Source organism: Ailuropoda melanoleuca, chromosome 10 (assembly GCF_002007445.2).
Source record: "Ailuropoda melanoleuca isolate Jingjing chromosome 10, ASM200744v2, whole genome shotgun sequence".
NCBI classification, from domain to species: domain Eukaryota; kingdom Metazoa; phylum Chordata; class Mammalia; order Carnivora; family Ursidae; genus Ailuropoda; species Ailuropoda melanoleuca.
In genome coordinates, this window is record NC_048227.1 from 89,231,024 (window position 1) to 89,258,062 (window position 27,039).

At 38.8% G+C, this 27,039-nt stretch overlaps 1 protein-coding gene across 5 annotated transcripts in view; it reads left to right on the forward strand.

The window, feature by feature from the left end:
* UTRN (utrophin) overlaps window positions 1-27,039 on the forward strand; it is a 426,951-nt gene that overhangs the window by 157,164 nt on the left and 242,748 nt on the right. For all 5 annotated transcript variants that reach the window (XM_034669248.1, XM_034669249.1, XM_034669251.1 and 2 more), the window contains 6 exons: window positions 12,660-12,773; window positions 13,433-13,588; window positions 17,587-17,757; window positions 19,818-19,997; window positions 24,114-24,248; window positions 26,034-26,183. In XM_034669248.1, the coding sequence (XP_034525139.1) occupies window positions 12,660-12,773; window positions 13,433-13,588; window positions 17,587-17,757; window positions 19,818-19,997; window positions 24,114-24,248; window positions 26,034-26,183 (906 nt within the window). The remainder of the gene's footprint in view (window positions 1-12,659; window positions 12,774-13,432; window positions 13,589-17,586; window positions 17,758-19,817; window positions 19,998-24,113; window positions 24,249-26,033; window positions 26,184-27,039) is intronic.

Below are 27,039 nucleotides of genomic sequence, written 5' to 3' on the forward strand. Positions count from 1 at the left end.
TTTGTTGGAGTGGTAAAATTGCCAGGTAGTGGCAGACAGCTGCGTCCTTGCAGCTGGTTTTTGAAGACTTCAGACGTTTGGAGGTAAAGATCTGAACCAGACCATCAACAAACAGTGTCAGATTGGGAAAGCAGGTAATTTGAGGGACATGAAAATCAGAAATAGGATCCTTTGCTACATCTGAAAATGTCCACAGATGAAGCAGTGATAAAATTCCAGAGGAAAGGACAAATGTTAGGACAGAAGGAGAAAGTGATAAAAGTCCGTGTCAGATAAGACAGGATTTTAACATTTTACCTGTGAGGAAGATGGAGAAGTGGTCTCCAACAAATCACCTGGTTTTCTACTAGAAAAGGTCTGGATGAAGAGTGAATCACTCATACTCTCCTCCCTATCTTCCTGATGTCTCCTTACTTTGGTCTTCTGTGTTGTGTTGTGTTTTCCCACTGTTGTATCTCACGGTGGACTTCTGGTATCATGCCTGGCCCAGAGAAGGCACTCAAGAAATATTTTTCAACGAATGAAATGAAATTAGTAATAGGAGATTTAAATTTGGATATATATATCCAACATTAATATATAAATATATATATTATAAATAAATAAATAAATAAATAAATGGATTTAGATTCCAAGAGAATATATATAGGATACTATATATTATATATATATATGTCTTTCATATGTATGTGAGAATTTGTGTAAAGGATGTTGTTAAAACAGTGAAAGGATTGAAAATGAAGACAAAATTCAGGAAAATGATGTTTTAAACATCAAAACTATGGAACATTTGGTAGAAGAGGGGTGGGTAGACTATACAGATCAGTGTGAAGATATCCAGAAAGATGAAATGAGTGTGGTGACCACTGAACTTGCAGGGAAGCTTTGTGCCCCAGTGGACAGCTCCAGTGAATGGCCAGGAGAATAAGGTGAGGTTTCTGTGTGGGTGTGTGTGGTGGTCGTGGAAGGAACTTGTTTTTCCTAAGTGCAAACTGTAGTTCTATACCAAAACTGAGATCTCCTTAGAATAAAGCATTAATTTAGAATAGGGGTGTGTTATATGTAGCTTAGTATTTTTGAATCATTTAACTTGGTGAGTGGATCCATTTCCCCTTATATGTCTTCAGTTGTAGTTCTTCCCAAATTTAAAAACCAGAATTACCCTTATTCATGACTGTAAAATTTGTGGTTATGGTCCAAGCATTGTGTTATCTGTGGTTCTCAATCAGGGGTGATTTTGCCCCCCCTCCCTGCCCCAGGACATTTGTTAATGTTTGGAGACATTTTTTGGTTGTCACAACTGTGGGGGGGAGAGGGTGTGCTATTTGGTTCTAGTGGTTAGAGGCCAAGGTTACAGCTAATGCATAAGATATCCCCCACAACAAAAGAATTTTCTGGCCCTAAATATCAATAGTCTGAAGGTTGAGCAATGCTGGATTAAATATTTCTCATCTTTTCAAAAGAGCATTGCTTTGTTTTCAAATTTAAATCTGAAATGTAGTTAGGGAAATTTGCAGGTGAAGATTAATCCAAAGGTTAATCTTCTTTTGACTTTCAGAAGTGTATTTTAGGGTTAGCTAAATGTGTGCCAATATTTTCATATGGAATTTAAAGAGAATAAATAGTGTTCCAAAACACAAAAGAGAGCCTGTGCTTACAGTAATTCAGCCTTAGGCTTTAGTGGGTGGTTGTTACTAATTTAGTGACTCTAGGAACTTAGGGAGACCAGTTGGAATGTGTGGCAAATTCATTCCATAATAAATACCCCAGATATTTAGATTTTTTTTTTTTGTTATCACAGTAGCAGATTTGTAATATCCAGCCATTCTTTCTTTATTTTTTTGTGTTTAACTACAAGATTGTTGACAGTATGCGCATTCCCTAACTGTGCAACTTCTTCACTGAAACATGTATTTTTTCTTCTAAAGAAAACTTCTACTCCTTTATTTGCTTTGCTTTGAAGGCATTACTTGTTACTTAACTACTTAAAATTCACTTAGGAAACCTTAGGTGTTCACCCAAAGCTAATTACAAATAAATATTCATTTGTAGGTTAGCATTGTTTCCCCCTTTTCAATGACCTGATGTACAGTTTTTTAGCCATTTAAGTTCTATTTGTTTTTAAGGCATGAGGCAAAGGTTTTTGATTGAGTGCTAGTTTATGATGATGTTTCTTAGGAAAACAATGGTTGGCTTATTTTTAAAATGCATTTTTAATTATATAAGTAATACATAAAGAGTGCTAATTGTGAAGAAATTGGGTAACAGAGAAGTATTAGAGTGCACAGAGTTCCCTTTCCCCCTCAATACCATTTCCTTTCCTGAAGGCAGCTAATATTAACAATGGGTCCCAAGAGGACACAAAAAAATGGAAAGACATTCCGTGCTCATGGTTTGGAAGAACAAATATTGTCAAAATGATCTATAGTTCCCAAAGCAATCTGCACATTTAATGTAGTCCCTCTCAAAATACTAACATCAGTTTTCACTGAAATAGAGCAAACATATCTAAAATTTGTATGGAATCACAAAAGACCCAGAGGCCAAAGCAATTAAAAAAAAAAAAAAAGCAAAGTTGAGGCATCACAATTTGGACTTCAAATACAAAGCTGTATAATCAAAACAGTACGGTACTGGCACAAAAATAGACACATAACTCAATGGCACAGAATAGAAAACCCAGAAATAAACTCACAGTTATATGGTCAGTTAATCTTTGACAAGGCAGGAAAGACTATCCAAAGGGAGAAAGACAGTCTCTTCAACAAATGGTGCTGGGATAACTGGACAGGAACATGCAAAAGAAAGAAATTGAACCACTTTCTTGCACCATACACAAAAATAAATTCAAAATGGATTAAAGACCTAAATGTGAGGCCATTTAGAGAACATAGGCAGTAACCTCTTTGACATCAGCCATAACAACTTCTTTCTAGATACGTCTCTAGGAAAACAAAAGAAAAAATAAACTATTGGGACTACGTCAAAATAAAAAGCTTCTGCACAGTGAAGGAAACAGTCAACAAAACTAAAAGGCAAACTGTGGAATGGGAAAAGATATTTGCAAATGACATATCTGATAAAGGGTTAGTATCCAAAACACATAAAGAACTTGTAAAACTCAACACCCAAAAAATGAATAATCCAATTCAAAATGGGCAGAAGGCATGAACAGATATTTCTCCAAGGAAGACATACAGATGGCCCAAAGAAATGTGAAAAGATGCTCAGCATCACTTACCATCAGGGAACTGCTAATCAAAACTGCAATGAGATATCACCACACATCTGTTAGAATGGCTATACTCAAAGACACAGGAAACAATAGGTATTGGAGAGGGTGTAGAGAAAAAAGAACACTTGTGCACTATTGGGAATGCAAACTGGTGCAGCCACTGTGGAAAACAGCATGGAGGTTCCTCAAAAAGTTAAAAATAGAACTACTCTATGATCCAGCAGTTGCATTACTGGGTGTTTACCCAAAGAATACAAAAATATTAATTCAAAGGGATACATGCACCTTATGTTTATAGCGGCATTATTTATAAGAGATAAGATATGGAAGCAGCCCAGGTGTCCATTGACTGACAAATGGATAAAGAAGATGTGGTATACACACACACACACACACACACAGTGGATTATTAGTCAGCCATAAAAAAGAATGAAATTTTGCCATTTGCAATGACGTGGATGGAGCTAGAGTGTACTATGCTAAGTGAAGTAAGTCAGAGAAAGACAAATACCATATGATTTCACTCATATGTGGAATTTAGGGAAAAAAAACACAAATGAGCAGAGGGAAAAAGAGAGAGGCAAACCAATTACAGAGCACAAACTGATGGCTACCAGAGGGGCGGGGGTAGGGGTGGAGGATTGGGGGTGAGATAGGTGATGGGGTTAAGGAGTGCACTTGTGATAAGCACCGGCTGATGTATAGAATTGTTGAATCACTAGAAAAAAAAGGATCCTTGCTGGAGGTTAACATATTCCAGGTAAAAAAGAAGAGCTCATGAATGTTACTAATTCCAATTATTTTTTTGTTCACCCTAATAGAAACAAATGATGTTGGAGCTGCATGAGGGATATTTAAATAGTTAGGACACAGATGCAGGAGCTTGGAGTGTGAATCCCACTACCGAAAATAATGATGGTGCCTTTCATTGGCACAGCACATTTAAACTTCGAAAGTCTTTCGTAACTCCGTGCTTATGCTTACTTTTTTCCCTGTCATCCTATGGTACTTATAAAAGGCTCTTGTTATTTGTTTGTGTGCAAATTTTAGTTTTCTGTTACTTGTTGGCAAATAGTGTTTTGTTTTTTTTTTAATCTGCCTCCATTTCCTTTGTCTGCATGGCTGGTTTCTCTGTACAGGTAGAGAGTTGGCCTGCGTATTCTTATTCAGTGTCATGCTTATATACGTTCTTAAATTCTTTTTTTATCCGTTCCATACCAGAGTAATGACCTCAGTTCCTGTACTTAAGAATTAAAATGCTAATCGGTACTTTAAAAACTGCTTCATAGAAAATCCTCCCACTTCTTCCAGGCAGCAAAACATTTAAAAATACATGAACATTAATTTTTTCGTTATTGATTCTACTTGATTTTCTTATGAATTGTGGGGATTAAATATTATAAACTTCTAGGAGGCTGGTTATATATCTCTTATCATCAGTAATGGTATCTTTGCATTGTTATCTTTCCATTGTTTCTTTTCCCCTCTTCAAGATCTTCTCGGTGTGGTGTAACTGCAGAGTTGTGAAACCATCCCCGAGTCCCACACAAAACTCTATCGTATGTTTATTGCTGCTCCTGCCTCTTTAGACACTCCTGCAGCCTCCCCCTGCTGTGTTTAGACTCCCAGAGAGTCTCTTGCCCTGGCAATCCTATTGCCCTTTAAAGCTGGCTCCCGCTTCCGATCTCTTCCCTCTCAAATTCCTCTTCCCCAGTGGTGCCAGAGTTCTACTTCTGGAAAGGATCTCGTTGTCTTTGCCATGGTGGTACAGAGGGCACTCACAGTCGTCTCCTAGCTTCTGCCCCTTTCTTGCCCCAAAGTCCCTCCTGCACCGCCCCCCTCTCCAGTCTCTCCTTCATGAGCTGAGTCTGGTGAGGAAACAATGTAGTGGATCCCAAAGACCACATTGGACGATTGCCTTTCTCCGGAAATGTCACTTACTTGCTAGGAATTCTCGTCTTCCTCATCTGAGCTCATCCTTTAAGAATAAGCTTGTTCTGCAACTAGTGTTCAGTCTTGCTCACCACCATTCCCACAGGTAATTATTCCCTCCTCTGGATTTTACTACGCACTGTTTACACCCTCACGAAACCTCATCTCAGGCCAGCTTTTATTAAGGCTAGACCTGTGTGTCACTCCTCCCCCAAGGACTGAGCTCATTGACCACAGGAGCCCCGTGTGGGAAACAGCAGGTAAGTGGATGGGAATATCATTGCTTTGTAGGTGCCTACAGGCATCTTACTCAGTCGCATTTCTCTAGTGAGGTTGGATCTGTACAGTCTAAATGCCTGCTTATCATAAATGGAAGGATTCTGTGTAGTCACACCCCTTCCTTCAGTTGCTGACCAGTCAAATGTGCTGTGACCCAGAGTATGGAAGGGGATATGCTGGAGCTCTGAGAAAAGCAGAACCAGGCTTTGAAATGACTCTGGAAAGAATTTCAGAGTAAAAATGTAATGGTAAATACCTTGTAAGAGTAATCTACAACATGGCTGATTTAACTCTTTTGAGGTAACATAATGATTGATACAATGATCTCATAAAGTTTCTTTTTTCTTTCCCATTTTGGATGCATTTTACTTTACTAAAGGTGCATTCTAAACCTTAGATTTAAGAAGTCTTCTTAGTTTCAGATAATAAATGTTGTAGCAATGTCATTGCTGGTCTTCCCTATTAAATGAAGGAACACTTTTTAAAGAGTGTATTTGAGCTTCACTAATATTATAAAACCATACAAAATAGAAACCCCGTTACCTTAAATTACCGTTTTAATTCTGATTTCATCCTTCTTCTTGTCTGTTAGAAATTGTTTAAAAAGCTGTGGACATTCCAACAGATGGGGAAGGAACAAAATAAAATGCCAAGAATTTAGCTGTCAACAAAATCTTGGGAGGTAGTTGTGTACTTTGGAATCTTATTGTCTTTTTTTTTTTATTAAATGTTTTTTTTATTATATTATGTTAGTCACCATACAGTACATCCCTAGTTTTGGTTGTAAAGCTCGATGATTCATTAGTTGTGTATAACACCCAGTGCACCATGCAATANGCTGTGCAGAAGCTCTTTATCCTGATAAAGTCCCATAAGTTCATTTTATCTTTTATTTCTCTTGCCTTTGGAGATGTGTCGTGAAAAAGGTTGCTCTGGCCGATGTCATAGAGGTTGCTGCCTATGTTCTCCTCTAGGATTTAGATGGATTCCTGTCTCACATAGAGGTCTTTCATCCATTTGGAGTTTATCTTTGTGTATGGTGTGAGAGAGTGGTCAAGTTTCATTCTTTTGCATGTAGCTGTCCAGTTTTCCCCGCACCATTTATTGAAGAGACTGTTTTTTTTCCACCAGATGTTTTTTCCTGCTTTGTCAAAGATTAGTTGGTCAAAGAGCCGAGGGTCCATTTCTGGATTCTCTATTCTGTTCCATTGGTCAATGCATCTGTTTTTGTACCAGTACCATGCTGTCTTTGTGATCACAACTTTGTAGTACAGCTCGAAATCCGGCATTGTGATGCCCCCAGCTTTGTTTTACCTTTTCAACAGTTCCTTGGAGATTCGGGGCCTTTTCTGTTTCCATACAAATTTAGGGACTATTTGTTCCAGTTCTTTGAAAAATGTCATCGGTATTTTGATCGGGATAGCATTGAAAGTGTAGATTGCTCTGGGTAGCATGGACATTTTAACTATGTTAATTCTTCCGATCCATGAGCATGGAATATTTTTCCATCTTTTTGTGTCTTCTTCAAATGTCTTTCAAGAGTGATCTATAGTTTCTAGGATATAGATCCTTTACGTCTCTGGTTAAGTTAATTCCAAGGTAACGTATGGTTTTTGGTGCTATTGTAAATGGGATGGATTCCCTAATTTCTCTTTCTTCAGTCTCATTATTCGTGTATAGAAATGCAACTGATTTCTGAGCATTGATTTTGTATCCCGCCACATTACTGAATTGCTCTATAACTTCTAATAGTTTGGGAATGGATTCTTTTGGGTTTTCCCTATANTCTCTATAACTTTTAATAGTTTGGGAATGGATTCTTTTGGGTTTTCCCTATAGAGTGTCATGTCATCTGCGAAGAGAGACAGACAGTTTGACTTCCTCTTTGCCGATTTGGATACCTTTTATCCCTTTTTGTTTTCTGATTGCTGTTGCAAGGACTTCTAGTACTATGTTGAATAATAGTGGCGAGAGTGGGCATCCTTGTCGTGTTCCTGATCTTAAGGGAAAGGCTTCCAGCTTTTCCCCATTGAGAATGATATTTGCTGTAGGCTTTTCATAGATGGTTTTTATGAGATTGAGGAATGTACCCTCTATCCCTACACTCTGAAGGGTTTTAATCAGGAAAGGATGCTGTATTTTGTCAAATGCTTTTTCTGCATCTATTGAGAGAATCATATGATTTTTGAATTTTTCTTTGTGGATAAAACCTATGACACTGATTGATTTGCGAATGTTGAACCACCCTTGCATCCCAGGGATGAATCCCACTTGGTCATGATGGATAATCCTTTAATGTACTGTTGGATTCTATTAGCCAGGATCTTGTTGAGGATTTTGGCGTCCATATTCATTAGGGAAATCGGTCTATAATTCTCCTTTTTGATGGGGTCTTTGCCTGGTTTGGGGATCAAGGTAATATTGGCCTCATAGAATGAGTTTGGTAGCTTGGAATCTTATTGTCTTAAATCCAGAGTTACCAAGCTTCACATTTCCCCCGTCGCTAGCTCAGGGGCCAGGCTGGGAGATGGGGTGTTTTAGGGTTAAAGGACTTGTTTTAATGACCTTGCATTTCTTTTCCATGACCCAGCAGCAGGTGTAGCCCATCTCAGACGCGTACAAATCAGTACTTTTGAGCTGTGATGGTCAGTGTAGAATTTTGGCCCTTCCAAACTAGACTATTTGATAGTTTGGTTTTCAAAATACCATATTAGTCTGTTTTTATTTGTTTCAGAATTTGCAAGTGTAAGTGACAATGAGAAATGTTTGCTCTAAGTTAGTACTTACAGTGTATTTATTTTGTACATGTGAATTAATGCTAGATATTTATTGTAGAAGTTTACTAGTGTTTTAAAATGTTTTATATTGCTTCAAAAGAGCTGAGGTCCCCTAAAGAGGAGAGAACATTAGAAATTACCCAATCCTAAAACATATATAATATATTCAGAACATATAACACTATATATAGTAATATATATATTATATGTAACATACATGTGTGTATTCTGCAAGTGGATGGAGGTGGAGAAAAAAGTTATTGTACATTAGAAACTCATAAGTGCATAAGCTAAGTGATTTTTTTAATGGGCAGAGAAATACTTACCCTGTTAGCTCTTGCTCTTTCTTTGGAATTTCTTTCTTGGGTGATTGACTTCACAATGAGCAGAATTTGGGTATTTTTTTAAGGCACAGGAACTACCTGCCACAGGTGGATTGCGACAATATTTTCATTCTGGGGAAAGAGGAGGTATTGGGAGGGCGAAGCAGAGCTCCCTGTCTCCCACACTTGCCTGCACACACGTGGTAGCTAGGACTGATCTTACTAACCTCTTAACCCTTCCCAGATGGTGTAGCTGCAGGTGGGGTGTCCTGCGAATCTGCTGCCACCAGGCATGTCTAAAGTTTGGGCCTTCCCTCATTTACTGGGTTTCCTTCCACTGAGCTGAGTCTGGAAGATCTAGTAGCTCTTTCAAACAGTTACTTTTAAACACCAGTAGGACAGAACAAGGATTGATGCTGGCAACAGTTAAAAACATTAAGCTGACTCACGCCAGCACATGCTCTCCCTGGCTGCTCAGTCCTGAACGTGGAAGTGGTAACTCTTTATGGGTTAATCTTGGTACTAAAGCACTTGGTTTTGTAGATCTTAGTAATAATAGCTAGCATTTACTGCACGCCTGCTCTGTACCAGGCCCTGTCCAATCATTAGCTCTGTTTTCCAGAACAACCAGGCGAGCTAGTTGTCATTATTCCTGTTTTATTTTATTTTATTTTTTTAAAAGATTTTATTTATTTATTCCACAGAGATAGAGACAGCCAGCGAGAGAGGGAACACAAGCAGGGGGAGTGGGAGAGGAAGAAGCAGGCTCATAGCGGAGGAGCCTGATGTGGGGCTCGATCCCATAACGCTGGGATCATGCCCTGAGCCGAAGGCAGACGCTTAACCGCTGTGCCACCCAGGTGCCCCATTATTCCTGTTTTATAGATGAGCTGCTGAGGCTTAAAGAAGAGAAATTAGTTTCTCCAGACCTTGTGGCAGGTGAGGTGCTGACTTTGGTATTCATACTTGTTGCCTTTCTCTTCATGGGTCACACTGCTTCTCAGAACTCAGTGTGACCAGGATTACATGAAGCATTTTTAGTAGTGAAAACAGATTGTCAGATTCCTGTCTGTTCCTTTTGTTACTGTTGGGATGATCAGTTGGTCTTTGTGGCTTGTCCGTGTCTGTTGCTTTCTTCTTCTTCTTCTTTTCTTTCTTTCTCATGTTGAAGGGTAAGAGAGAGAAGGAACAGGTGTGTGTGAATCGTGTGCTCACACAGGTCTGTGTGTATCTGGGAGAGAGAGGCAGGAAGGCGGTTCATTTCTCACATGCCAATGACAGACCGTTGCGGCTGCTCACTTCAGCTAAGGCTGGTTGTGATGAAAACCTCCATGGAGTGTAATGCTTCCCTATAAATTTCAAAAATCTTTGGTCCAGAAAACTATCCATTTTTTAACTTAAAACTGGAGTTAATGAATTGCCCGATTATACAGCAGGAATGGTGTTTTGAGTTCTTAAAAAGTTTAGAATGGAGAGTAACGGTGCGGCAAGGGGCAAGTTAAATGGGCAGTTAAAAAAAAGTCCTCCCCGAACTCTGTAGATGCATTTGTACTTTCTCTCTTTTTGCACTTTTATCTTTTTTGCATCCCACCTCCCCCTGCCCTGGGCCTGTCTTACCACGTAGATCTTAAGACATGGAGCAGACACAGAAGAGATATGTCACCAATTAAAATAATACATAGGAGGAAGAGTGCACGAGCTTGTGGGAATAGTGACAGGCAGGCTAAAGAACAGAGGGGAAGGAATCTTGAGGGAAGCATACAACGTGACCGAAAGGGTTTTTGAAGCTGTGTTTGGAAGTGTGTGCAGGGTCCCCAGGGTCAATAAGAGAGGCTGAAAGGCCAAGCAAGTGCTTTTGCTCCCGTTTTCATCAGAGGGGCCCTGTAAATTGGAAAGTGTCAGATGGTCATTAGTGGGGGAACATTCATGCCTCAATTAGGAGTTAGATAGGAAAACTACCCCGGATCCTGCAGATGCCTATGTCTACATCCCAGGTAATGTGGGAATTTTACTCTAGGTCTCAAGGCCACATCATACATCCTGTGAGAAATTACCAGGAAAATAGAGTTGGATGAACGTCCTGATCTGGGGGGAACATTATTTTCTAGAAGTTAAAGACTTGCAGTAAGCTTGATGTCAGTTCCTGGCAGAACTGTAGATAAATGACAAACCAGAGATCTTGTGTGTTCTTAGGAAGGAACGTGGTGGTCGCTAGGAGTCATCATAGACACCACCAAGGAGGCTTGCCCAGACTTATTTCCTTTAATTACTACTTTCCTTTATTTATTTTTTGGAGGGATACTAGATTATTTGATTACAGATTCATAATCTACCATTTCATGTATGCTTATTTGGTTCAGATAATGGCTCCCAAACTCATTTTTGGCAACTCTTGACTCCATCGGTAAAGTATTTGAGAAATCTCTTCCAACCTTATAAGAAGGAGGTGGTAAGCTAGTTAGATGCTAGTGTTACGTAGATTCCCATATTTTGAAAACTAAGCTAAAACTTTGTTGATTAATGAATGACATAGGTCCTCATGGGGAAATGCTCAGGAAGGCCCTGTCATTGACCCTGTTTTTCACCAGAAAAAAAAAAAACCTCAAAACCCACCAGCAAAAAAATTCCAGTAGAAAAAGGACACCCCACTGTCAGATTTGCAAAGATAAAGCCAGGAGGAATAACTGGTACGAATGTGGTGAAACTAAAAATTCAAATCATTTTGTTGGTTTTTAATTATTACATTGGTAACTACTATTGTTAACATAACAAGGGAAGATTTAATATTTATAAATACCAAGTCCTGAATTTATTCCAGAAGTCACTGAAGCAATATGAGATAAGGGAAATGTAATTTTGAGGTAGTTATGGGAATTTTGGAATTCTAACTAACCATAAATAATATTGTGACTAATATATCCGTAAACAAACAAATTGAAGAAACAAAAAAAAACACACTACAATAAGAAGAATAAAACTTAAACAATTTTAGATGTCATTTTATGAGTGTAAGAGTCATATGTGAAATAGGTTCTATCATTACCAATCATTCCAGCATTTTAAGGAGAAGAGTAGTTGGTTCTGGGTGGCATGTTATAAGGGCATTGAAAAAATTGATGTGGTTTCCTGAACATGTTGAGTGTGAACATGTTGAGTGTGGTGACTGCCATACCTGGATCTCATGTCCTAGAGACATCCTAGAAGGAATTTGGAATGCTTACCAATGGGAGTCTAAGGGAGGACACAGTCGCTGCCTTTAAATCTGAAGGTCCTTTTTGAGCAGGATTGGAAATGTACCTCCATTCTTAGGTGTTGAGCACGAAGCAAAGAATCAACAGGATATAAGGGGACAAATTCAGCTCATTATCAGGGAAACTAACAAGTGAGACTGACCAGTGACAGAATGGGAGGGCTTGGGAAGAAATGACCATTACTTTGCTCTAATCCTGGAGATCAAGTTGGACCTACCTCATTGTATTAACAGCCCAGTTCCAGCGTTACTGTCTCTCCTTTCTGCAATATGTTTTCTTTCTCACTTGTTTTTAATCTGTAGCACCATACATAGTAAGGATTGCAGTGGGTGCCTGGTAAATATTGGGTGAAAGGATGAAGCTGAGCTGGGACTGTCTTGAGTTCTTAGGTAACAACAGCAGAACTAAGAGCAATCGATCTCTTGTACGCCCTCCAGGAGGCTATTCATTGATTCCTGCCTGGAGTAGCTAACTTTTGGAGAAAATTCGTTCTAAATTATATGAGAACAAAAGATTTTTTTTTTTAAAGCTGATTACATCTAGAAAAGCATTTTTTCCTGTAATTTGAAGTTTTAATCATTGATATGGCTCACATTTAAGTAAAGTAGCTTGGTTCACCGGAGAGTGTTTTGGAATTTTTAGAATGATCACCCAAGCTGTCATCACTTGAGGATTTTAGTCAATCATCCAGAAAATCATTATTTTCAAATCTGGAAGATTTAACAAAAAGAAATACAATAAGTGAAAATGATGCTATCAAAGTTGTGAAAAGTTGCCTTTCTTCCAGGAGCCATAGGTCTTGAGATGCTGGAGGTTGAGTGTCACTGAGTAATTTCCCCCTTTGTTATCGTGTTTGATTTAGGTGGATTTGCAAGTCATTGAGAAGTGGATGGATGGTGTGAAAGACTTCTTAATGAAAGAGCAGGCTGTCCAAGGAGACCCGGAAGGGCTACAAAGTCAGCTGGACCAGTGTTCTGTGAGTTCTGCTGACTTAGGGACTGCTGTAATAAATAACATTTCCTTCTGCTTCTTTGTTATTTGCTGTTATTAAAATTGCACGAATATGACATGACAATAAACCAAGATAAAGTATCTTTCATCATAAACTTTTTTTTTTGACTTTATCGTTATTAAAAGAATGACTGGTTATTCATATTTTCATTTTTGGCCAGGAGTACAGAATTTTGCATAGGGAGAACAAGAGCAATTTTAATTCATCAGGAGCTGTATTTTATGTTCCAATGATAATTTTAGGGTCATAATTACCAATTGTGTATTGCTGTTATTGTGCCACATGGTGAGGCTTAAAGAAAAACGTGTTTAACAAGTGAAATTTGCCAGTGAAACTGCATGCAATTTATATTTGGTGAAATCATTAGGCTTCCCTAAATTAATTGAGAGTACTATTCCCTGCCGAGAGTCAAGTATTTCTAATCTAATTTGGCAGATGGCTGTATGAAGCACCCAGGTGAAATGAATTTCTCTAGGAACAATATTTCTTAAGTAGTTAAATGTCCTGACTCCCAGGCAGTCTGTTTTTATAATATTTTCAGGAATGCCAGCAGAGACAAATTATAATTATGGCCTCCACTTATATAGGAATGAACCCAACATGGGCTTGTTTTCTGTGTTCAGGCCTTTGTTAATGAAATAGAAACAATAGAATCATCTCTGAAAGACATGAAAGAAACAGAGGCTAACCTTCGAAGCTGTCCAGTTGCTGGAATCAAAACTTGGACGCAGACAACACTAGTGGACTACCAAACCCAATTGGAGAAACTTAGCAAGGAAGTAAGTCTTTCAGCTTTGCTGTGTGTGGCTTTTAAGAGGCAGACAGTGCCTTCTCTTCAGTGACTGAATTGATTTTATAGCCCATCCAGTTTGAAAAGCAGTGGTCTAGAAGAACTACAGCATGGGCGGCAGGTGGGGGCAAAAGATGGAATTTTCTGGGGCGCCTGGGTGGCACAGTCATTAAGCGTCTGCCTTTGGCTCAGGGCATGATCCCAGCATTCTGGGATCGAGCCCCACATCAGGCTTCTGTGCTAGGAGCCTGCCTCTTCCTCTCCCACTCCCCCTGCTTGTGTTCCCTCTCTCGCTGTCTGTCTCTGTCAAATAAATAAAATAAAATCTTTAAAAAAAAAAAAAAGATGGAATTTTCTTTTAACGAAGGGAGGGTACTAACTGTCCAGTTTGGCTCCTTGGTGGGAATGAGCTTGGCATGTTCAACAAAGAACTAGAGAGGCAATGTAGTTGGAATAGAATGAAGAGAGGAGTTAGCGGGTGGGTAAGATCTGAAGTCAGGATGTAGGTGGGATGAATTGTATATGGCCTTTGAAATAAAATTTTAAAATTTTATTTCAAGGAGGATTTCACACAGAAAGCAGAGGGTTTTGAGCCGGGAAGTGACATTACCATGTGGGTAATTTGCTCTGAGAAAGCCAGAATGAAAACAGAGAGATTATTTAAGAGGTTATTGCTGTCTTGGCCCTTCAGACTAGAGAGAGAGTGGTGGAGGTCATGAGGACTGCTAGGTTTGGACTCGATTTTGAAAATAGAGATAGGAGTCTAGTAATGGATGGGATGTGTGATCTCGAAAAGGGAAGGGTCAGGGACAGCTGAGGGTTTGTGCAGTGTGTCCACTTTGTGTGAATTGTAGGTACTATTTGCTGGAATGGTGGAGACTCAAGGAATGAGAAGCTTCTGTGAGAACAGGTAAAACAGTGATTTCCATTCTGGAAGGGTTAAGTGTGAGAGTATGAGGCATGCAGATGGGGCTCTTATCAGCACTTACTGCTGGAAAGAGAAAAGGGCAAGTCCAAGGATGCTGAGAGGTCAGCCGGTGGAGAAACGCCGGGAGGCTATGAGGCCCCATGGCCAGATGGAGAAAGCTTTTCACGGTGCCCCGTACTGAGGAATGCTGAGGCCAAGGAGAACTGAAAGTCAGGCTTTAGAGCTGACAAGGTGGAGGCTTTAAATGACCCTGAGAAAAGGGTCTGGTGGCATCGCAGGGAAGAGAGTCACATTGGAGAATGTTGAGGAGAGAATGGGAAGTGAGCATTTGGGACAACAAGTATAACCAACTTTGAGGAATTTCTCTATTTAAAGGAGCAGAGAAATGGGGTGGGTGCAGAGACCTGGGGATCCAAAGAGGTGTTTTTGCAATTTTTAGAATAAAAGGTGTTATAGCATATTTGCATGCCAACCGAAGGACCTCACTTAGAAGGAGAAAACGACGAGGAAGAAGAGTTTGAGAGAAGGTAGTTTCTGGAATGAAGTCTGTCATATGTGAGAAGGGTGAAGTCCACTCTCTCCGTGAAAGAGTGTTGGATAGTTTCTCCGCGGTGATTGAAGGAAGGCGACTCTGGATACAGTAGGACTGCCGTGTAGTTCTCTGATTGCTCCTGCTTCGCTAGTGAGGTTACACAAAGCTGACGTGAGTGAGGAAGGGTGGAAAATGGGAGGAGAATGTGGGAAATGCAGGGCTGTTCCACAGACAGTGCTTAGATGGCACACATCTCTTCAGGCAGTGTTTTTATGTAGGAAAAATTGATATTTGCATCCTTGGAATATTTTGTTTTGTTTTCATTGTTTTCCCCCAAATTCTGTATTTTGAATATGTTCAAACTTGAAGGTTGCCATGCAGGTAGAGAGAGAAGCCACATACCCATTCCTTAATTTGCCAGTTGTGATGTTCTACCACATTTGCTGTCTCTCTCCCCTTTACTCTGTTCACACACACGCGCGCGTGCACACACACACACTTTTTTCCCTGAAAATGTACTTTTAAAAAAAGATTTTATTTATTTATTCGTTATTTGAGAGAGAGAGAGAGAGAAAATGAGTGGTGGGGAGGGGCAGAGGGAGAGTGGGAGAAGCAGACTTCCTGCTGAGCAGGGAGCCCAATGCGGAACTCGATCCCAGGACCTGGGATCACTACCTGAGCCGAAGACAGATGTTGAACCCACTGAGCCACCCAAGTGCCCCTAAAAATGTACTTTTGCCAGGAATTTGAAACTGTCGTGACACTTCATCCCTAAATACTTTAGCATGAATATTAAATGCTAAATATTTCTGTCATGAATAAAGACAGCCTTCTACAAAACCAAAATACTATTGCCACACTTAAGGAAATAATTTTTTAATTTCTTCTAGTCTGGCCAAATTCAGATTTCTCTAAGTGTGCTATAATCTGATGGTTTGTGCTTGAATTTTTTGAGTTTTGGGAAAAAGTAAATAAGGAAAATGGTTTGGAAGCGCCAGCAAGGAGCAAAGAAAGTGATAGATAGATACATAGATATTTAGATCTATGTATCTATCTACATATATATATGTACATACGGTTATGACAACATAGAAATAATTATAAATTATCATTGATTCATCATATGAGAGTAAATGTATGGGAAATTTTTAAGGGTCCTCATCATGGAGACAACCATGTGTTGTGTGAGTCATTATCTAAAGCCATTCCAGACTATTGTGTTTCATGGAATAGTATAAAGATTGAAGAAGTTTTGGACAAATATAACGTTGCCAAATTTTTATTTTGCTAAGAAAGGATGGACATATAAAGTCAACCACAAATAAAAACAGTCTATCTCATTTATTATATCTATGGTATCATGAAACAAGGAATATTTTAATGCCCAAAAATATAAAGTATATAATCTCAGGATAATTAATTATAGCTTTGAACTTTTTTTTTTTTTTTTTAAGTTCATTGCAGTGTCTTTATTTCTCTCTGGATCTGTGAGAATTATATAATTGACTAGTGTCCAGAAACTCCTAGTCAGGAGAATTTTCTGAAAGTGGAACCCAAGGAATCTGTATTTATATATACGTATTTTTTAAAAACAGCCGCCCCACTAAAGTGCTGACCAGCAGGACTGGGGAACCAGGGCTGCATAGACTGCTGGCTTCTGGAGCACCATGCGGGCGGCAGGGAAATCAGAGCTTCTGTTTGGCCCCTTCCTGTTTTTATGTCTGTGATCCTGTTTGGAGAGTGGGAATAGGAAAGCCTCTAAGCATTCTCTCTTTCTCTCACGAGAGCCATCCTAGTCCTGTGCTGGCTTTTGGTCACTGTCAGCCTTGCAGCCAAGCAAGACCCTGGCACCAGGACCACTCATCTGAGTTGTGAGTGGGAGGAAGAGTGAGTAGTGAAATGAGCACTGGGTGATCTCCAGGGATGGTATCCACTCCCACAGAAGTCCGTTTGTGGTTGGAGGGAGGGTTTCTCTGAACATATTTTTATATCAAGTATTCAATTATCTGAAATATTTAAGTTACTGAATGAGATTCAGACAAAACCTATTTTCTGTAACTTTTTTGTGTCTGTGTGCAGTATACAAGTATGGTAGATTATCAAGACCAGAATTTTGTACAGCAGTGTTTTATGGGAGAAAATGGACATTTTGGTTGCTTCTCGGTTTTTTTTTTCCTATAATGAACAATGCTATAGTAAATTTCCTTAAAATATGTTTTTATTACTGTAGGTTAGGTTCCTTATTTGGGATTACTCTGTCAAAAGTTATGCAGTTTTAGAATTATAATAGATATTTCCAGATTAGATTAATATCCAAAATGTGGCGTAGCATCCCAGTTATAATCATGTTTTCATTGTTCCTTATATTCCACAGCATCAGCACAAAGTGTATGAAGGATTTTATCTGAATGTTAAAACAAGACTCTTTGTGGAAAGTTATCACTGGGTCCTTAGATATTAGAAGCTAGAACTTAACACTTACTGTTTTAGCATTTGTTTATTTGGGTGAATGGCTTTTCCTTTCCAGATTGTTATTCAAAAAAATAGGTTGTCTGAAAGTCAGGAAAAAGCAGTGAACCTGAAGAAAGACTTGGCAGAGATGCAGGAATGGATGACCCAGGCAGAAGAAGAATACCTGGAGAGGGATTTTGAGTACAAGTCACCAGAAGAACTAGAGAGTGCAGTGGAAGAAATGAAGGTGAGCCTGGGCCAGTGTCAGTAGGCGTTATAGCTCCCCTTCTCCCTTAAATATGAATGAATGAATGAATGAATGAATTGGTGAGTGAATGAATTGGTGAATGAATCTATCTATCTATCTATCTATCTATCTATCTATCTATCTACCTATCTATCATCTATCTATTTATCTATCATCTGTAAAGCATGAGATGTATATATAATCTTGCATAGTTGGATTTCAAATTGGAAAAAAAAATATGAAAGGATAGCTTCTTTGATTTCAGTAGGAGAAGGAAGCCGAGACTGCACGTGTTCCATTTGGTCCATGAGTTGAGTCCATGACGGCCTCTAAGACTGTCTCTTCCAATAGAACCTCCGGAAACTGTAGAGAATGACTCAAAAATTTAGTTTTATCAATTATGTTCACAGTGTTGTGCCACCATCAGCACTATTTCCAAAAGTTTCAAGAAGAATTGTCTTTTGTTAGGAACAAGGGCAACTTCTCAATTCGGTTGCAATTTATCTTCACTTTATCAAATGTATTCTTCCAGGGGAAACATATGAATATCAAAATTTTGTTAGAGCAGGTAAGAGTTGCGGTAGGAACATTGTCAAGGGATTTAATATCAGTTGGGTCCACAGGATGTAGTTCCTGTAAACTTATATTCCTGTGTCAATAGTCTTGAATGCTTTCTTTTTTTGTATAGTAAAAGAACTGGGCATCATTCCCAAATTTCTAACATTGCGTCAAGTGTCCTTCAGTGTTCGCACCAAAGAAGATAGTGTCCTAAAGGCTATTTTTTAAAAAAAATAAGATTAAGCCACACACTATTTTATGCCAAATTTAACTTGCCTAAAGTATAACTAAAGCAAAAATCTCTGTGTATCTATTTACAAAAGGATTATATTTCATCAGGGCATTATTGAATATGAATCAAAGTAAATACAATAAGGGACTTTAACTGTACTTATATGTAGTATTTTCACAGAAGCATCTTTTTTAGTGTAGTTTTTTTGAACACTTTTTAAATATTCAGTATAAGGTATTTTAAAGGTAGCTTACCATGTTAAGAACCATCTTATTTAATTTATTCTCTTCCTTTATATTATTGGCATTGTAGTTTTGTGGTTTCTTAAAGTCACTAAGAATGAGAGCTTAGAGAAAAAAGTTTAAAACCCTTGATTGGGCAACATTCTGTTTGTTTTTATTCTTCCAAACAACTGTTATGATTTTAGAAACCACTATACTTAATTACTTTAACAACTGAGGGAAATTTAAAACCATTAAGCAGTAAAGAAAGCTAAAAGGGAAAGTGAAAACTGTTTTAAGTTGATTTTCCTGAAAGTGAGACTTCATCCCCAGCATGGAGGGATAGTCAGGAAAGAAGCTATTTCTAGAATATAGCTCTTCCTAGTATAACTTCATCATCTTTGAAATGTTGTTAATTATCAGAAGCATAGGTACACCTATGTTCCAGGAGAAAAAAAGATAGGTTTAAAGTATTTTAATTAATTAATTAATTAATTTATTTATTTATTAAAGGTTTGATTTATTTATTTGACAGAGATAGAGACAGTCAGTGAGAGAGGGGACACAAGCAGGGGGAGTGGGAGAGGAAGAAGCAGGCTCATAGTGGAAGAGCCTGTTGTGGGGCTCGATCCCATAACGCCGGGATCACGCCCTGAGCCAGAGGCAGATGCTTAACCGCTGTGCCACCCAGGCGCCCCATAAAGTATTTTTAAATAATACCTCTACTATGGTGAAAATTTATTAAAGCTTAATATGCTCAGACTTACAGTGTTTAATTAAAACACCTCACTTAGATTATTATCATGGGCCCAAACTTTGAAAATACTTCATGTCAGTAACTGAAGGTGACTTAGGTGTTCATATTGCTTGTTATGAAATGTAAATATTACAGTTAGCATTCTTATTTCAAAAGTACTCTCTCTAGTGATTACGAGAATAGTGTTGCAATTAGTTAGAATCGTGTCAGCATTTTAATTTTGGTTTAGTTATCTTTTTTAAAAAGATATTGAGGGAGGGACAGTTTTCAAGTTCATCCTTTCTTGGAACAGAGGGCGAAAGAGGACGTGTTACAGAAGGAGGTGAGAGTGAAGATTCTCAAGGACAACATCATGTTACTAGCTGCAAAGGCGCCCTCTGGTGGCCAGGAATTGACATCTGAGCTGAATGTTGTGCTGGAGAATTACCAACTTCTGTGTAACCGAATTCGAGGAAAGTGCCACACGCTAGAGGTATGTTATTTTATCAGTGATGCATTTCAGAGACCAAACTCTGCAAAGTACTGACCATTTCCATATCTTGGAAAAAACTCGAATTTTCTTTTCCAGTACAGGATCATAAAGGAAAAGTCGTTCTTGGATAACAGGTTGATAAAGGGAAGCTGGGATAAAAAAATAGGAAACCAAGATCTTCAATTAGTAGAAGGTTCTTGGGAAAGCTGTTTCATAGAATTTACTTTTTTTAATATGTGAAATCAGGGTTTTCATATTTCAGATGATCTGTAGGTTCTGTTCCAATTCTAAAATTCTAGAACCATGTGATGTGAGCCTCTCCTTTTATTTGTTTTACCTGGTTAGTACACAGAGGTGAACTGAGGTTTATTATTATGACTGGTGTCTGAGAACCTGACAGAAAGAACTTGCATGTGTATTTTGCTGGACCATTTCCTCCCCCGGCCATTGGTTGAAGATGTAGATGATGCCAAGGGTTTTTTGTTTTTTTTTAAATAAAATTAAGTTTTCGCTTGCTTGTGTTGACATTACTATGACTTTGGTTGCATCTTACTGAAGAGATTTAAGAAGCATTTCAATTTATAAACAATTTAAATTCAGTTCAACCTAAAACAGATGACTGTATGATGGTAAATCCTAAAATGGTCAACAATCACAGCTGTGATATTTAAATTCATTCAGTACTTGCTTGTTCTGAATCTATTTTGTGCTGAGATAAATATGTATAATTCAAGCTGGTTAATAAGGAAGCTGTAAGTCAGACAAAACCTCATTTAATGTTAACATGCAGTTGACCCTTGAACAATGAGCGGATGGTGGGTGGTTAGGAGCACTGACCACACCTAATGTCACCCAGCTGAAAATCTGTTTATAACTTCTGACTTCCCCAGAACTTAACTACTAACAGCCTGCTATTGACCAGAAGCCTTATTGATGACATCAGTGGTCGAGTAACCCCTGTTTTGCATGTTATATGTATCATGTACTGTAATGTGATGTAACAATAATGTAAGTTAAAGAAAACGCTAAGATAATCATAAAGAAAAGAAAGCACGTTTATAGTATTGTGCTGTGAAAAAATCCATGTATAAATGGATCCATTTCAAACCTGCATTGTTTAAAGGTAAACTGTATTGTCTAACATAAATACCCGAGGTTTAAAGGTAAACTGTATTGTCTAACATAAAATACCCGAGGTTACTCAATGGAGAATTTAAATTTAAAATTTTGTAAATATAATATATAATATTATGTATGCCTAATCTTGAGTCCTAGTGAATGATCTTGGACTTGAATTTTTTGTTTTCCTATTTATTTATAGCCAAGGTAACAACTCATAATATGTTAAAATAATGAGCAAAGTCCCCAAGTTACACTAATCTAACAAAAGACCACCACGTATTCTGTATCATTTCTTCAAGTTGTGTTTATGACCCAGAGGTGACAATTTGAGGATGAGGAATGAAGCATGTATGTTGAGAATTTGGAATTGCTTTGAGAATTACTTTGGAATAATTTGAGAGAATTACTTTGAGAGAAGAGAAGGAAAAATGCCAGAAAAAAAAAAAATAAGAGAGAAAAGATGACGCCTTGATATCTTTAAAGGGGGAAATGAACAGATGAAAAAAGAAGTTCAAAAACTGAAATGCTCTTAAATGATGTCCAAGATGAGTAAGGGATCTTGGGCAGAAATAGCCCAAATTCCTAAATTAAAGTAAGAATGTTTTTCTTTGGCAGAGTCCAACTTTATTACCTTGATTATTTCTAGATTCCTTCAATTTTTTAAATCATGAAATATTTCAAACTTACAGAAAAGTACAGATAATACTATTAACACCTATATAACCAATGTAAAACCTATGTATGTATCCTTCAGATTTATTTTTCCACATCTTGTTTTCAAAATAAAACAGCATTCCAGACCATGTTTCCTCCTTTTCCAGCCCATACCGTCTCTCTCAATCCCTCTCTTGAAGTAGTCCTTATCCAGGAGTTGGTGTTTAGATTTCCCATCCCTGTTTTTATGTGTTTAGTATATATGCTTATATTCCAGTTATCTATTGCGATGTAACAAACCTCACCAAAACACAGTGGCTTACAAAAACAGCCATTCATGATTTCTTAGGATGCCGTGGGCTGACTTGGCCCCGCTGAGTGGCTCTTCTGCTCAGGGAGCTGCATTCATGTGGGAGCTCAGCGGGGGCCTCTCCCCTGCAGCTCTTTCTCCACATGGCCTGTTTTATGGCTTCTCTGCAGCAGGGCAGCTGGCTTTTAGGAGGGAGGGGGCAGAAGCTGCCAGCCCTTAGAGGCGAGGCCTGCAGTTTGGTAGAAGATCACCTCTGTAGCTTCTTTCGTTCTAAGCAGGTTGCGAGGCCTCCTCCTGGGGGAGGAGAAAATTTCTCCACTTAATGGGAGTAGCAGCAAACAATGCGTAGCTATTATTAGTCTGCCAGAGTTCACTCTCTGGTCATAAATTCGTTCCATTGTTCCCTCATGCAAAATGCACTTAGGCTGTCCCAGGGACTCCCAAAGCCTTATCCAGTTTAGCATCAATCTCAAAATCCCGTGTCCTGTGATCTGCATCAGGTCCAGCTGCAAATGTGGCTGCTTGGAGCAGTTTCTTCAGGTGCAGGAGTGACCTGGGCACAAAATAGATGGGTTATCTGCACCCCCTATCCCCNTGGGAGCAGCGCCTCTAAATCTGGTGACCTGGGCACAAAATAGATGGGTTATCTGCACCCCCTATCCCCAACGTACATGGTGAGATGGGCACAGGAAAACCTCAGGGGACACTCCCATTCAAAAAAAGTTGGCGGAATAGAAGGGAAATAACAGTCACTGGTAATGGTGATTCTGAAATCTAGTAACAATGGTTCTGGAATCCAGCCAAGTATGTGTGTGTAGTCAGTGCCCTAGCCCAGGGGAGGGCCTGTTGCTTGATCTGGGACCAGTTTGTTCCTTTGGGAGCCATCCTTCTTTTCCCATCAGAAGTAAGGTTCTGGCCGCTGAGTAGATCTTGGTCTGCTTTCTGTCTGTAGAAATTTGGGGGACTAGACACCTTCTTTTCCCTTTTAGGCTTAGCCAGGGGTTGGCAGATTATAGCCTTAGGATTAATTCTGGCTTGCGGATGTGTCTGTATGGTTTGTGAACTAAAAATGATTTGTCTATTTTTAAGAGTGGTTCAAAAACCAAAACATACACACAATAAACAAAAAAGAATCTGACAGAGACTGAATGTGGCCTGTGAAACCTAAAAGACTTACTGTCTGGCCTTTTATAGAAAAATTTGCTGCCTCCCGACCTGCTAAACACACCTCTTGTGGAATGTGCTGGAATGTGCCTTCTCTGAGTCAGTAGATCCGAAGAGGGTGGTCCCAGGAGGCTCCATGCTGGACTCTTTCTCTTAAATTTATCAATCAAATAGGCTCATCCTATATGGGAAAGGGTAGTTCCTCCCATAATTTTGCTCCTAGAAAATGGAGTATAAATTTATCCCTTTCCTCCCAAAACTCCCCATAGGAATGGGGAGTAAGTGATTAGGATTGATATAGTGAGTGTAGTATAACTCCATTTGGTAGAATGTGACTCTCTTGACATGTAGACAAATTCATAGGAATTTAGGAAAAAATTGGGAAGAATATACAGCAAATTGTTAGATCAATGAGCTCTGAGTTGGAATAGGGTAGACCCCAGGAAATTCTAATTTCCTATATAATTGTTAAAAAGAGTTGCAGTTAGGAGTACTAAGACCTCTATTTAAAAAAAAAACAACAACAACAACTAATAATCTTTCCCTCCCGGTTTCTTCTACTAATTATATGGCTTTATTTTTGGCATTTAAACAGATCCTTGGAATTTTTTTTAGGGCACAGAGGGAGGCAACTCATTCTTCTTCATCCCCTGGCCCGCCTGCTACCAACTGGTCTAATATGATTTGTTGAAGAATTTTATTTTTTCACTTATTGAAATTCCAACTTCATCAGTTTCTAAATTTTCAGATATGCTCCTATCTAAATGCAATTGTTGTTGTTGGTTAGAGAGAATGTGTTGTACTGGAGACACAGCGCATCTGAAATGACTTCTTCGATGATGGAGCTTTTGTCTTGTTCGCTCTAGGAGGTATGGTCTTGCTGGATTGAGCTGCTTCACTATTTGGATCTTGAGACCAGCTGGCTGAGCACCTTGGAGGAGCGGATGAAGAGCACCGAGGCCCTGCCTGAGAACGCAGATGCAATCAATGAAGCGCTGGAGGTGGGCACCTGCGTTGTGGGGGGCAATGCTTTCCGTTGCAGTGAGGCCAAATGAGACTCCAAGGAGGAACATGGTGCCTTATGTTGGCACATGCACTTGCTTTCTTGGTGGTTTTCAGTGTAACTTCTGTGGCCTGAAGTATTTATACAATCCTGTATATTTAGAGTGTTGGTGACCCACTAACTCAGCCTCGTGGGGTGGGGGAGCTGTTTGATAATTAGTATATTTTCGGCAGGAGTACATTTAGTGAAGCACCCTAGTGATTTTCCTGCTTGTTTTTACCTTTCCTGGGATAAAACTCTGCCTTCTGTTATGAGGATAATTGCTCTCTTGTTTCTTCATAAAGTTATTATTTTTTTTTAAGATTTTATTTATTTATTTGACAGAGATAGAGACAGCCAGCGAGAGAGGGAACACAAGCAGGGGGTGCCTTATGTTGGCACATGCACTTGCTTTCTTGGTGGTTTTCAGTGTAACTTCTGTGGCCTGAAGTATTTATACAATCCTGCCGAAGGCAGACGCTTAACCGCTGTGCCACCCAGGCGCCCCCATAAATTTATTTTTGTTCATTAGTGGCAACTGCTGTGTTTGTAATAGCTCTTGCTCTGTTATCTTCCCATGGGAAGAGCTGGGGATAGGTTAGAGTGGTTTGTATTTGAGGCCTGGATCCTGTCCTAGGAGCTCGTCCCCAGGCTGAGGCTTGAGCTCCATGAGGCCAAGAAATGTACCTGCTTTTTCATCGTTCTCAAGTTACCAGCACAGCGTGTGGCACACGTTAACTTAATAACTTCTTTCTTCAGTGGATTAAATTGTGAAGAGTAGATTTGCTTCAAATAAAAGAGGAGGAAGAGGGTGCCTTTGCTTTTAAAATGGAAGGGACACAGGGTGGTAACTGAGTTGATGACTGGGCGGACGGTCAGAAGTGAGTCCAAGGTGGAACCTGAGGTCCAAGAGCCAGATGCAGTGCTGGAGGCAAGATGTCGCTTCTCAAGTAAAATCGCAGGGTGAGAGGTTGAGAGAAGAAAAAAAAAAGTGTGATAAGCTTACTTTAAAAACACATCCTTCTAATATGAGAATGAAAACATGTGCATTCCAGAAATATGGAAAATGGAGAGAAGTAAAAAGCAAAATAAGCACTTCTAAACATTTTGGTGTATTTCTTCCTAATTATTATTATTATTTCCTATCCACACTGGAAAGCAGTCCATTATAGTAATGGATAAAAAAAGCCTTTATAGTCTTAAAGTTGGAATCATAGCTCTACTTTTTACTGTGTGCTTTTGTATTTAATCTCTGTGAGCTTCAGTTTTCCCATCTGTAAAATGGGAATAGTATTTAGCCCATCCAGCTAATTAGATTTATGTATATACAAAGTATGTATATAAAACAGTGCCGAGCATTCTGTGTCTGTTGTAGAAAAACGAGTACCTATTTTTAATAATATAGTCAATAACGGTTTGAGATAAGCTTGTATTATATTGTTTTCTGCTTTTAAACTTTGCATCATACCATGAATGTTTCCCTGTGTAATTAATGATTATTGAAATTATTTTTATGAAAGTCTCGTAACATGTATCATGATTCATACTGAGTTTTCAATTTTAGGGATTTATTAATACCATGGTGGATATTTTTGTAAGTTAATCATCTACCTCATTTCTGATCTTGTTCTTTAGGTAGCTTTCTAGAGAATGGAATTACTTGTTTAGAAAAGTGGACGTTTTTAGGATCCTTGATAGGTTTTTGCCTCAGTCAATGCATATTTTGTCTCCTCTCCCTGTCTAGTCTCTGGAATCTGTTTTGCGACACCCAGCGGATAACCGCACCCAGATTCGAGAACTTGGCCAGACTCTGATTGATGGAGGGATTCTTGATGATATAATCAGTGAGAAACTGGAGGCTTTTAATAGTCGATACGAAGACCTGAGTCACCTGGTAAGAATTGGGGAACACAGGGGTGCTGATAGGTGTCACGGTATAGAGCCAACCGCAAGAACTTTTACCAAGGGGAAGAGTTGGTAACCAACGTGAATAGGGGTGTCATGGACATCCCTATTGTGGGTGGGGAAGAGTCGACCTAACACTTAGAAGACAAGCAGAACTTTGATGATTAAAAAAATCTATCTTTGAGATTGTTTCTACTTGTGAACTATTTAATTTCCTTGAAGGATATTATAGCTGTATGTAAGAATAGGAACTCATATTATCCTAGTAGATATTAGGGCCAACTGAATTTGACTTAAGTTGCTGTTATAAAATGTCATAATCTCTGGATACCTACTCAGAATGCATCACAACATGTGGGTTTGTATCAGTAAGTAGAGAAAGGAGATTATCCTTTATAGGAGGGTTGGATGGCTATTACATGCTTATTAAGACACATATTAAATAATAATGATTGATGTTTAGGTCATGAATAGCATCAAACCTACCCCAAAAGGGAAGCAGATAGTGGTTCAACATGTATGCAAATCTGTACAACTTGAGACTTCGGAAAAAAAGAGATTTCTATGTTCATTCTACTGATAGACATTCTTGTTATATTTTATATTGTTATTGATAGGCTTATTGTGGATTCCTGTAAAGGTCCTAAATATGTCATAGATGACATTTTTGTTGTCTCTGTTTAATATGTTATATGGGAAACGTTTACTTTTTTTCTTTTTTTTGTTGAGATATATTTGAAATATAACATATTACTTTCAGGTGATGACATAATGATTTGATATTTGTATGCATTGTGAAATGATAACCATGATAGGCTGAGCTAACATCCCTCGCCATATATAGT